This window comes from Molossus molossus, unplaced genomic scaffold, assembly GCF_014108415.1.
Source record: "Molossus molossus isolate mMolMol1 unplaced genomic scaffold, mMolMol1.p scaffold_m16_p_7, whole genome shotgun sequence".
Lineage (NCBI taxonomy): Eukaryota > Metazoa > Chordata > Mammalia > Chiroptera > Molossidae > Molossus > Molossus molossus.
In genome coordinates this window covers 100,453,944-100,467,770 of record NW_023425401.1, presented here as the reverse complement: position 1 = coordinate 100,467,770, position 13,827 = coordinate 100,453,944, and the positions used below count along the sequence as shown (strand labels likewise).

At 37.2% G+C, this 13,827-nt stretch overlaps 1 protein-coding gene across 3 annotated transcripts in view; it reads right to left on the bottom strand.

Moving 5' to 3' along the window:
• TRIM24 (tripartite motif containing 24) overlaps positions 1-13,827 on the bottom strand; it is a 110,118-nt gene that overhangs the window by 3,526 nt on the left and 92,765 nt on the right. For all 3 annotated transcript variants that reach the window (XM_036246288.1, XM_036246287.1, XM_036246289.1), the window contains 7 exons: positions 11,045-11,180; positions 8,253-8,325; positions 6,815-6,983; positions 5,008-5,336; positions 3,629-3,761; positions 2,515-2,589; positions 726-875 (listed from right to left, as the gene is read on the bottom strand). In XM_036246288.1, the coding sequence (XP_036102181.1) occupies positions 726-875; positions 2,515-2,589; positions 3,629-3,761; positions 5,008-5,336; positions 6,815-6,983; positions 8,253-8,325; positions 11,045-11,180 (1,065 nt within the window). The remainder of the gene's footprint in view (positions 1-725; positions 876-2,514; positions 2,590-3,628; positions 3,762-5,007; positions 5,337-6,814; positions 6,984-8,252; positions 8,326-11,044; positions 11,181-13,827) is intronic.

Genomic DNA, 13,827 nt, shown 5'->3' with positions numbered 1-13,827 from the left:
GACAGATAAAAAAGATGCCATAATCATAGTATTTTATAATAGGCATTTTCAGAGCAAATGAAATGTGGAACCCTGGAATGAGTAACCAGTGCATAGAACAAACCATGAACAAGAGACTCTAAGTCTGACAGATATTTAGATAAACTGAGAAAAGTAAGATGAGAAAAATTTTAAAGTAGAGCTATTTAGACCACATCCTTAATATTTTTAACTTCAACATCAAAAAGACTGAAGTATGGAAGTACTATATTCCAAGAAATAAAGATGGGAATGACAAAGAATGCTTCTAAGTTAGATAAAAATAGTTTCTAGCCCAGCCAGCGTGGGAGTGTTGCTCAGTGGATTGAGCATCACCCCATGGACTGAGAGGTCCCGGTTTGATTCCTAGTCAGGGTACATGCCCTGGTTGTGGGCTCGATCCCCATTAGGGGGCGCACAGGAGGCAGCCAATTGATGTTTCTATCTCTCTCTCCCTTCCTTTCTGTCTAAAAAAATCATTAGAAACATATTTAAAACATTTTTTTTCTTCTAAATTGTTTGCAGTTGTCAGCTATAATTTGCATTTCCATTCATTATATAATAAACCTTGGAATATAAATGTAGATAAAGTTATTCTCTGAGAGACTTGAACTGCTAGAATAGGTATCTTAATCTCCTTGTTTGCTGATAAGGTATTTGGTGTAATGTTGCTTTCAATATTGCTATTAGTACCCCAGCCCCCTCACCTCATTGAATTCAGCACAGTTTTGAAAGATCAATCTAAAATCAGCTACAAAATCTTCAGGCTTTGTATACATGAAATAATCTTCTTGTAGTCTTTTCTTGATAGTCGACAAGTCCATTGGATTTTTAATTATTTTGTAATAATCAGGCACCTTTCAAAATAAATGAGATACTATAATGCAAATAACTAAATACTATCTAGTCTGAAATAAATTCTACAAGTAGTGGCATAAAATTCCGATTGTACTATTTTGTCATTGTTAAGGAAACCTATGCAGCAACACTTACAAGTGCCTATAGCATTCTAATGTTGGAAAATGATTTGTCATTTTTTCCAAAATTTTTCACCTCTTATTTTTAATTAAAAAACAACCCATTTCCCTCCTAAACCTTCTCTATTCTCCTTCTCCATTATTAAACAAAAAGCAATTACCAGAAAAGGTATTACTCCTAGTAGGATTTGACATGTTTTTGCTGCATGTGTTACAGAAATGGGATATGAATCTGGGTTGGAACCCCAGCTCTGATGATACTCAGTAGCGTGCTCCTGGGTAAGTTACTTACCTCACTGAACCTCATATATCAAATAGGGATAATCCTACCAATCTCAACATTTTTTATAAACACTAAATGAGATGGTATATATTAAGAAAAAAAGGGCTATTTTGCTGCTGCTGTTGTTATTAATACCAAATGTAACTATAAGCCAAGATCATAAAAAGTACCAAGTTCTAGGTTAAATTTTTAAGTGATAAAGTTTTTGCTGGTCACAACTTCTTTTCTTTCACTTTTTTTGCCTTGCCTCTTTTGGGCAGAAAAAGTCCTTCCCCTGAAAGTATTTCCCTTTCCTATCTCAACTTTTCAAAACCTGTTCTCAAGAGAGAATTTCATTATTTATCAGTTGAATATATTTACTAAGCTAGCTTTCTGAATTAAATTTTTAAAATGTATCACACTGTAGAATATTAAATTTTTGAAGGAATTCAGACATCAGAGAATAGAACATATTTTGAGTACTTTTAGCACTCTAAAATTATGCATTAAAGTCTTATCAAACTTTCAATATGAACCTTACTGAAGTCAATGATTAACACACAAGCGCGTGCGTGCGTGTGTGCATACACACACACACCTTCCTCTGCTGTTAAAGTCGATTTAATATTTGAAGTCTGAACATATAAATCAAAATCTGTACAGAGATTTTGGGGGTTTTATCTTAAATGGAAAGTGTTTTTCCCCCAACAGTTTAGGAGATATGCCTCAATCTGAGAGAGAAACTGATGGAAATCATTACAGAGAATAGTAGGTAAAATACATGAGATGAGAAGAATGTATGAGAAATGAATAGAAGTTTTGGGCCAATTATATTAACATTAAAATGTATTTAAGCCCTGGCCAGTTTGGCTCAGCGGTTAAAGCGTCGGCCTGCAGTCTGGAGAGACCCGGGTTCGGTTCCCGCTAAGGGCATGTACTTCGGTTGCAGTTTGTCCCCGGCCCTGGTTGGTCATGCGGGTGGCAGCCACTCGATGTGTCCCTTCACGTCGATGTTTCTCTCTCTCTCCCTCCCACTCTAGCTGTACAAAAAAATGGAAAAATATCCTCGGGTGAGGATAAAAAAAAAAAAAATGTATTTAAGATCAAAGCTTTCAGTATATATAGATACATTTTAATACTGGATAGATATAAGAAACTACAAAAAATGGTACAGAAACTAATTCTCATAAAGTTTCAGAAAAATCATTACACTGTATAAAAATGGACATTAATGCACAAAATGACATTAATACTTACAGTTAGAGGAACTGGGTCTTGAAAAGCCAGGCTCATTTCATGGCAATAAAGAAATAAAAGTAGGCGTTCACACTTCTAAGCAAAAAAAGAAAATAAAATGAAGTCACAGCTTATTTTTTATAGCAATGTCACGTGTATCAACTTACCAGAATAAAAATTAAAACCAGATGAATATAAAAAAAGTATTGATACTTGGAGTTTTGATCTCCTGCCCAATCATTTACTGAACTGTACTGTTTGACAGTTTGGGGTTTATGCAATATATGAAAGCAGTTCTTGTAATTATAGAAACAAAAGCATTATCACCAGAAATCCATTTGAGGCCCTTTAAAAATAAATTTCCACTTATCTCTCCAATTTGTGTATTCAATTATTAGTAGTCAATCGAGGAAGAGGTCCAAAGGTGGAGCCCTTCCCTGGAGCGTCCAGTCCCCAGGCCCCTCGCTGAAGGCAGACAGGGCTATCACGCACTCTGCCACTTCCCTGCTTATGGGTTTGCCCCAGGGAACACCGTGATCCTGGTAGTGCATGTTTGAGCCCCTCTCGCATGACAACTTTCATACTCATTGTTCTACTTAATAATTGAGCAAAGGCGCTTCTTTAGTAATAGACAAATGTTGACTTAGTAGGTTTAAGTGTTAGTTACATTTAAATATTTTAGCTGGCTTTGAGGTATAAATCTAGTACCACTGGGTGAAAGAATGGAATTATTTCCAGGAAAAGTAAATAGAAAAACTCATCTCTCAACAAATTCTGAGGAAGAAAACCTATCTGTAGCAGAAATAAAACAAAACAGAAATTTAATAAGCATAGACTAAATTTAAGAGTCCAGGACACATAAAGAACACATATTCTATCCTTGTTCAAGTACAGTATTTTAAGCTTCTAGAAAATGTCTATGTAGTACTGTGGTTTTTCTTTTTTAAACTAAAAAGTTAGTCAGCCTTTAAATGTATTATTTAAGAAGCCTATACTTTTTGGGAAATACATACTAACGAAAAAGTAAGTTGATATGAAAAGCACACCTGCATTACAATAACGCATATAACAACAAAAAACCCAAACCAAAACAAAACTGTATAGCAGTCCAAGTTGGAAATGCTTAAAAACTTACCCTTTTATCGATTGGTGTTAATTTACCCAGGCTTTCAGTTTTCTTTTTTTCTGAGTTGTGACTCGGAGCATCACAATCATATTCAACTTCTGGTTTAGATAAGTCTCGACAGAAAGTGCAAATCCACTCTCCACTGTTGGGGGATAAAGTATTTGAGTTCCTAATGTTTCTCTCTTCACCATATCTCTTTCTTACCTCCTCCTGCCATCTATGATACAGAATTATTTATTTGGCATGAATTTTAATACTGAGAATTTACCGTATATCTACTATGCACCATGCTATGAGAGCTGAAAAGTAGTAATACAATGCGAAGGCCTAATATTAGTCTAGCTAAGGAGGTAACATACATACACAAAATAAACACTGAAATAAACAGACACATTAGTTTATGGCTGATGTGATGCATAACTGGTATTTCTGCTCAAAAGATTCAAGGGGGAAAAAATGCTCTTGGAACTATTCTTACAGCTTTGTTTGAAATTTTAATAGAATAGCCTTTGAGGAACTGAGATAATGCAATGCTTTTCATCATCATCACCATCTCAAAGGGTCTGTGAGAATTTACTTGAGATATATGTAAATGTCAATGCTCACCAAATAAGATTGTGGCAGTTGTGCATAAGGACCATTGTTCACAACCCCTTATTTATTTATTTTTTAATGCTCACTCGAGGACATTTTTGCATTTATCTTCAGATAGAACGGGAGGGAGAGAGGGACAGACAGAGAGAAAAACATCGACTGGTTGCCACCCACACAACCCCAACAGGGGCCGGGGACAAACTGCAACCAAGGTACGTGCCCTTAGCGGGAACCGAACCCAGGATTCTCTGGTCTGCAGGCCGATGCTCTAACCGCAAAGCCAAACCGGCCAGGGCTATTGGCAACCCCTTATGTAGTTTAAAGTTTATTTTTTCTCTTTTTATAACAGACTAGGTTTTTGAGAGAAGTACAAGGAATTGGAAGCAGGGTATGGGAAGGAAATCCTATGTGCCAAGTGAACTTTCAATTTTTTTTTTTTTAATCCTCACCCGAGAACACTTTTTTTTTGCATTTATCTTCAGATAGAGCGGGAAGGAGAAAGGGAGGGAGGGAGAGAGAGAAACATCAATGTGAGAGAGATACATCGAGTGGCCTCCACCCACAGGACTCCAACTGGGACCAGGGACAAACTGCAACTGAGGTACGTGCCTTTGCAGGAACCGAACCCGGCACTCTCCGGTTCGCGGGCCGATGCTCTAACTGCTCAGCCAAACCGGCCAGGGCGAACTTTAAAGTTTTTACAAAGGTTTCATGTTATAATAATAGTCAAAAGTTTATTGCTGTTATTATTGATAGTGAAAGAATGTGGCTAAGGGAAGCAAGTACTATCTTACCTTGGAAAATTTGCCAATGTGGGCACATGACAAGAAAGATGGAATACTTTGGGACACTTCTCACAACACAGGAGTTCCCCTCCATTCTGACAAACTGCACACCAGTCCTCATTGGGGTCATCCTCTTTCCTTGTCTCTCCAACATGAAGGGGTGACTTCTGGGAGGCATCCGGCCACTCAGACTTTCCATTTGAGGAATTTTCCTGGTGAAGTGCAGGTTGATCTCCTGTGCTATCAGGGGCATCTGATCTTAGCACAGACTCCTCAGAAGCAGAGCTCTGACTACTATTTAAGAGGAGGGAGGTGAGTATGCTTCTTGGATAGTTGGTCTGCAATGGAAGGGGGTAAGAGTATATGTATTTCTTAAAACTGTCATTCTTTATTAACACTATTGCAATTTTAGACCAAAGACTGCTCTCTCATGGGCACCTGGTAACTTCAAAGGAGTATGTGAATATGCATGAGAACAGAATATATTTAATGCTAAATGTAGAGTTTCTAATGATAAAGAAGACATGGACCTCTATTAAAAAACATCATCAAAATAGAGTATCAGTAGTAAGGGGGTATGGATAGTAAAGAAAAATTCTATGAATTTGCTGATGGTTACAAAAATGGGAGAATAGGTGGGTGGTACAGAAGTCAATCATATGAACTCTAAGTACATTTTATAGGACCTGTTAATTCAAATTATACCTAGACACAAAACACGTCTAGTGCAGTTTTTAAAAAATAGAGCTATTAATAACTTTAAGATAAATAAAAATTTTATGTTGGAGCCTAGGATGATGAAAATTTTCAAATCACTAAGGCAGTCTCACAATCTCTAACAGTGTTATAAATGCTTCTCAATGCTTTCAAAACGTTTTTCTGCCCTTCCACCCATTCCCATGGAGTCTTCCGCCCTCCTGTTACAGAATATACTGGAGGAGCTGCTGTACTGGAGACTACTCTTTTCCTTGCCCCTCATTTGTGTTAGGTCCTATTTCTGGGCTCTTATGTCTTCCCCTTTCTTGGTTTACTCCATGTTTGATGAATTGTATTTTAAAATATCTTCCTGAGAATGAGTACATGGAAATTAAAATTTTTGTGATCTTGCATGCAAGTCTAAAAATCTTTACTTAATCTTTTTATTTCTATTTTTTGTTAATCCTCACCTGAGGATATTTTTTCCATTTATATTTTTGGGGAGTGGAAGGGAGAGAGGGAGGGGGGAGGAGATAGGAGAGAGAGGGAGAGAGAGAGATGGAGAGAAACATTGCTATGAGAGACACACATCAATTGGTTGCCGCCTACACGTGTCTGAACGGGGCAGAGGAATCGAACCTGTAACCCAGGTGCATGTCCTTGACCAGGATTCAAACCTGAGACCCTTTGGTGTGAGAGCCGACAGCCTACCCACTGAGCAACAACTGCCAGGGCACGTTTATTTAATCTTTATGCATGACTGATAATTTTTTCACTTAACGTTCTAGTACTTGTTAGGCCCTTTCAGTTCAGATGTTCATGCCTTTCATTTACATGAAGTTTCCTATTTCTTTGGCAATTACCTTCCATTTGTTTTACTCTGCTCTCTTTCAAATGCCCAATCTCCTCACTTGAGCCTATGATTTTTCAAACTTGTCTTCCTGTTTTCCATCCATCTTTTTGTTTTAATTTACTGAAAGATTTCCTCAATTTTTTCAATTTTAAAGTTGGCCATTTCCCTGCTTTAAAAAATACTTTTATACTTCCTATGAGCTATGTAAAAGTTTCTCTCACCCTATCCTCTGAATAGGAATAGTACTGAAATCAATGACATAATTACATTTTGAGGTCTAGATTCTTCATCTGATTCCTGTTTCACTATAACAACAGGAAAATCATAATTTTCAGGTGGTCCACTATTTTCTTGTTTTATTCGGATTGGCTCCAACATGACCACTGGGACTTTGTGTGTAGAATCAGCTCCTGCTGGTTTGCTAGAAGAGCCAGAGCTATAAGTATAAGAAAGAAAGAAAGAAATCTAAGAATGCTACCTTAAGTATCTCAAAATAAAGTATAACAGCTTTCACAATAATGCCATATCTCCACAATGGTAACTATTTACATCAGCAATTAATGATACACAACTTAAATGAAACTGCTATATACAAAAGTTTCCCTCATATATTAAAAATGTTCTATATATCAACCTATCTAAATAGTTACACCTGAAAAGATATTAAATAAATTTAAATAATACCTGAATTGAAACGGACTTCAATATTCTGAGGCTCTAAAACTAGGTGGCCAGATTTATTATCTTAGAGCTGGCATCATTTTTTAGGCTTTCTTATTTCCTTCTCTAGTCAGTGACAAAGAGAACTCTAGCTCACATTAATGATTTATTGTTACAAAGTGTTAAGGCAACTAGGGACATAATTTATTGATGTTCTGCTATATAAAAAACCATAGTGGGACAAAAAACTTTTACAGATAGCCAATATGTTCTCATGAAATTAACCCCAAACTTTCTCTCTTCAGAGAATGCTTCTTCCATATGATGAGGAAGTAAGAATTGGGTTCACAATCTAGGAGAAATTTGCAAACATAATGAATAGGTGAGCAACGCAATAAGTTAAAATAGAATTTCAATAAAATGTAACTCTGTTTTTTTCTCTATTGATTTGAAAGAGAAAAGAAAGGAGAGGGAGAGAGAGAGAGAAACATCAATGATACAGAACATCAATTGGCCACCTCCTGCATGCCCCCCACTGGGATTTTCACCTACAACCTGGAAATCAAACCAACAACCTCTTGGTACATGAGCTGAGGCTCAACCACTGAGCCACACTGGCCGGGCAAATGTAAATTTATTTTAAAGCAAAATCAACATTTGGTCATTAGAAAATTCAGAGAACACTGAAGTTAGCATAAAATTATTGTTTCTTTTCCCAAAGTTTGTGTGTGTGTTCCCATATAATACAGTGTGTTATGCTCTACATTTTTATTTTTTCCTTGCTATTATGATAAAATCAACCATTTTATTTTCAATATATACACAAAGATATTTGTATCTTTAAAGTCAAAATTATAATTTACTCAACACATTAACTTACTAACTTAAATAATATATAATTATTATTAAATTATTTTAATTTAGAAGTAAAAAAAAAAAAAAAAAAGGTGCTCAAAATGTATTGACTACCCAAAGCATGTTGAGCACTGGGGCAAAAGAAATATTATTAGAGATTTTCTATCTAGAGAAAAGGTTGTCAGCTTACCTTCCTCGACTCCCAACGCTGGAGGCACTCGGTGAACGTATCGGTGGGTGTACACTAGTCATAGTAACAGGTCCTGAAGAGGAGGAAAGCATACATATTCATAAAGCGGATTAATAATTATGTATTTCATTTCTACTGAATGTGCTCACTTAGTACTGCATTGAAACCGAACACACAATGAAAGTCTAAAAACAGTAAGTAGTTGCTGAACTCCTAGTATAGTCTAAGTCCCCTTACACTAGCAGGGCTGTTCAAATTCACTACAATGGACATTTTGGGCCAGATAATTCCTGGTTGACAGAGCTGTTTGTGCACTGTAGGGTGTTGAGCAGCATCCCTGGCCCCTACCAGTTATTAGGTATCAGTAGCATCTCTCCACACTTCCCACCCAGGGGTGTAACAATAAAAAATGTCTCCAAGCATTGTCAAATGTCCCGTGTGTGAGAGTACCAGAATAAGACCTCAATAAGGACACTAGTGCTAGTGAAAGCTACAAAGACAATAATAAGTGGTAGGGGCTGATATAAAAGTAGTCTAAGAAAGAAAGCTACTAGAGACCAATTAATGAGGACACTGAAACAAATATTCTCCTAGGAGCATGCATATAAGGTACTTTGTCTAGTGCCTGGCAAAGAGTCAGTGCTGAATAAAGTTAGTTTTAGCAATATTGCCAAAATGGTCTCCTGAAATGTTTTGTCAAGTTATACTCCCACGAGCCCTGGCCGGTTTGGCTCAGCGGTTGGAGCGTTGGCCTGCGGACCACAGAGTCCTGGGTTCGGTTCCCACTAGGGGCACATACCAAAAAAAAAAAAAAAAAAAGTTATACTTCCACAAGCTACATATCAGAATACTTGCTCATCACATTCTAATCAGTGAGTATTTTCACTGTTTAAATCTTTGCTGATTTAATACTTAGAAATTATATCTTGTTTTGATTATTTTTAAATGACAACTAGTACGACTGAACATCCCTGCTTCCCATTTTACCGACTGTGGGTATTTCCTCTTTAGGGAATGATCTATTTATGTCCTCAGTACTTTCCTTATTTATTTGAATAAACCTGTTATATAATTAAATAGTCCCTGCCTTACTTTTTTCAATAATTGCCTTCCCATTTATTTTTGTCTATGTTTTGTCTATATTTAAGTTTGTCTATGTTTCAAATAATCATTTTCTTTTTTTTTTATCCTCACCCGAGGACAATTTTTCATTTTTTGTTCAGATAGAGTGGGAGGGAGGGAGAGAGAGAGAGAAACATCGACGTGAAAGGAACACATCAAGTGGCTGCCACCTGCACAACCCAATCAGAACTGGGGACAAACTGCAACTGAGGTACATGCATACCCTTAGCGGGAACCAAACCCGAGTCTCTCTGGACCGCAGGCCAACACTCTAACTGCTGAGCCAAACCGGCCAGGGCTCATTTTCTTTTAAATTGTGTAACTGCCTCATATTTATGTGACTGGTGAATAACAAAGAAAGAATGATTGTCACTGATACATTCTGACTCTAGGAAAATTACATCCTAAAAGACACATCACAAGCAACTTATCTAAAAGAGAAAATATAATCCTAATTTCCTCCTGAGAGTATACAATGCCTATAAATTATGTTGAAACTGAAAAAGTACAGAGGTTTAACCGTTGATTTCCACTTTGAAAGTACCATATACTAATTTTTATGAGTGCCACACCCTTTTAAATCATCCAACAACAACAAAAAAAAGGATTCTTGGAACTAAATAGACACCTCTCCAAACAGGACATATAAATGGCTAAGAGACATATGAAGAAATGCTCAACATCACTAACCATCAGAGAGATGCAAATTAAAACAATGAGGTATCACCTCACACCTGTCAGAATGGCCGCCATCAACAAATCATCAAACAACAAGTGTTGGCGAGGGTGTGGAGAAAAGGGGACTCTAGTGCACTGCTGGTGGGAATGCAGACTGGTGCAGCCACTATGGAAAACACTATGGTGTTACCTCAAAAATTGGAAAATTGAACTGCCATTTGACCCAGTGATCCTACTTCTAGGAATATACCCTGAGAAGCCTGAAACACCAATCAGAAAGAATATATGTACCCCCATGTTCATAGCAGCTCTATTTACAAAAGCTAAGATCTGGAAACAGCCCAAGTGTCCATCAGTACACGAATGGATAAAAAAGCTGTGGTACATATACACAATGGAGTACTATGCAGCTGTAAGAAAGAGCTCTTATCCTTTGAGACGACATGGAGGGACCTGGAAAGTATTATACTAAGCAAAACAAGCCAAGCAGAGAAAGACAAGTATTATATGATCTCACTTATTTGTGGACTATAATGAATAAAACAAGCTGATGAACAAAATAGACCCAGAGACATAGAAATAGGGTACAGACTGACAAATCTCAGAAGAGGAAGGGGGGGGGGAGGAAAAAAATAAAGAACTCTTATGCATGTATGCATAACCAACGGACATAGACAACAATGCTGAAGAACGGGGTAGTCCCAGAGACGTGGAAATAGGGTATAGACTGACAATCCCCAGAAGAGGAGCGGGGGAGATAAACCACAGAACTTACATGCATGTATGCATAACCAACAGACACAGACAACAAAGCTAGGGATAGGGCGGTGAGGGAGGGGGAGGAGGGTATCAATGGGGTAAAAAGGAGAAACATCTGTAACAAAAATAAATAAAATGTAAGATAAAACATCAAAAATAAAAAAGAGTTCGTTTTGTTTTGAAATGACAAGTTGAGGAAAAACACTCACATAATCAAAAGAAGCCCACTTTACCTATAAGGCCTGGAGATGGCACTGAGGAATTTGGTGACTGGACGGTTCTGTTCGAGGGTGGTCTTGGCTGGCCATGATCTAAGCTAGTATCTTTCCTCACAATATTGTCCAGCATAATTGTACTTGAACAGTCAATCTTATTAAAAAAAAAAAAAAAGAAAATTATTTCATGGTATCCAAACTTTGCAAGTTAAATGTTACTTTAAATTTCTAAGAAAACTTTAATAGTTTAATTATCAAATCATAAAATATGCAGATATCATATTTGAGAAGTTCTAATACATATTTTCCCATAAACAATCTTAAAAAAAGCTTTTGCTCTTCTTAATGTTCCACGTTAGTAAACTTATCGAGGACACCCTATGTCAGAAATCATAAGCCAAGAGAAAGAATAATTGTGTGCCATTCACACCCTTAAAAATTAAAGCAAAAACATTTTTTTTTTTTATCCTCACCCGAGGACATTTTTTCCATTTTTTGTTCAGATAGAGTGGGAGGGAGAGAGAGAGAGAGAGAAACATCGATGTGGAAGGGACACATCGAGTGGCTGCCACCCACACAACTCAACCAGGGCCGGGGACAAACTGCAACCAAGGTACGTGCCCTTAGCGGGAACCGAACCCGGGTCTCTCCGGACCACAGGCCAATGCTCTAACCGCTGAGCCAAACTGGCCAGGGCAAGCAAAAACATTTTTAATACTTATTTTAAAATAACATAAGGTATCCAATTTAAAAAAAAGCCTTGGTGAGAAGAGTAGCACAATTTCACATTTTTAAAAAATTTCTTCAGCATCTTGCTTAATAACAGTCAACTGGATTCTTATATCTGCTTCTGTCCTAAATCCCTTTTGATGTGTGGTTTTTGTTGAAGAACATGAAGAAAATCTGCCCTTACACAGGGAGGACCTTATGGAGTCTCTGAAAGGGTTGTAGAGCCTCTACCTGTGTCCTTAGGCCACGCTTTGAGAACTGAGGCTGTGGTATACACCAGATAGATAAAGCAAGCCCATACATAACATTTCCAGAACACTAACATTACCTAAGAACATTACTACCAATTGGTAGGATAAACTGATCCCTCATAGAGTTTTGCTTTAATGAAATAGGTATATAAATAGCACTTGTTTTGTAACTGATAGCCAGGCTAAAGCAGTGATAAATTTCTATTGAATAAGACTTCAATGCCTTAGATGCAAATATTTTTTATAAACATGCTTATAAACACCATTTATTTCCCAAGAATGTCTTTGTGATTAAAATTTAGTTAAATTCTCCAACAGCTGCAGCCTTTCTCAACCAGGATTCTACAAAAGAATTAAGTAGAGCACACATTGTATATAACAAATTTACTTCTTGCCTCTGCATCTAGAATGGTGCCAGTTATGAACTATCCTTGGGAGGATTGAGAAAATAACCACTCCAATCAGTTTCTTGTTCTGTGGTTCAGATGAGGAATCTCAGTTGAGAAAGGCTGGTGAACAGTGACCCGCATCTGAGGACTGGAGAGAAAAGAGCAGAAGGACAATTTTAATTTTTGTGGGTCATCTTTCATTTGGGGGAGCAGGGAAATACACAGGGTCATTTATGTTTAATATTCTTTTGGCAATACCTTGGCCAGTACTTTTCAGAGAGTGCAAAGAGTACTGAAATGATTAGGTTTTATAGATTTGAAATGGAAGAAAAGTTATTTACAACTGTGGAGTAATCCTAAAAGCTAAGATAAAAATTTAAGAATGAGACAAAAAGTTTTCCTATGTATTACCTATGTGTAAAAAATACATGTACTCTACCCATTTAAAGTAACCATTTTTTATTTAAAAAATGAAATAACTCTGATAAGGTTAATGATGCCACTATTAGAAAATGTTAGTTGATCTCAGTAACTTAAAAAATTAAATATAGCCCTGGCCAGTTTGGCTCAGCTGTTAGAGCTTCGGCCTGCAGTCCCAAGAGACCCGGGTTCGGTTCGCGCTAAGGGCACGTAACTCGGTTGCAGTTTGTCCCCAGCCCTGGTTGGGTTGTGTGGGTGGCAACTACTCGATGTGTCCCTTTCACGTCGATGTCTCTCTCTCTCTCTCCCTCCCACTCTATCTGAACAAAATATCAAAAAATGTCCTCGGGTGAGGATTTAAAAAAAAAAAAATTTAAATATAAATTTAAAATTATTTCACAATCTTACAAGATATTTCTTTAAAGTTTTTAATGTTTGTGTGAGTGATTACTAACCCTGTAGGATGACAAAAGATAAAACAAGTATCAACTTATAAAAGGAGATCTGTCTATGGAGAATGTTATATTTTCTGCCCTGGCTGGTTTGGCTCAGCAGTTAGAGCGTCAACCAACAGACAAGAGAGAATGTTGTATTTTCTGCCTTTGGAAAGATTTTTTAAAGAAATCATGTTGCCCTGGCCGGTTTGGCTCAGCGGTTAGAGCGTTGGCCTGAGGTCCAGAGAGACCTGGGTTCGGTTCCCGCTAAGGGCACGTACCTCAGTTGCAGTTTGTCCCCGGCCCTGGTTGGGTCATGTGGGTGGCAACCACTCGATGTGTCCCTTTCACGTCGATGTTTCCTTCTCTCTCTCTTCCCATCCCACTCTATCTGAACAAAAAATGAGAAAATGTCCTCGGATGATAAAAAAAAAAAGAAAGAAAAGAAATCACGCTAACAAAGTTAGAGTTTAGAGAACAAATGTATTTAAATATAAATCAGAGGTAGTTTTGCATGATATAAAAGAAGATATTTTCATTTCTACTATTAAACTTGCCTCCATCTCTTCTGATGTCTT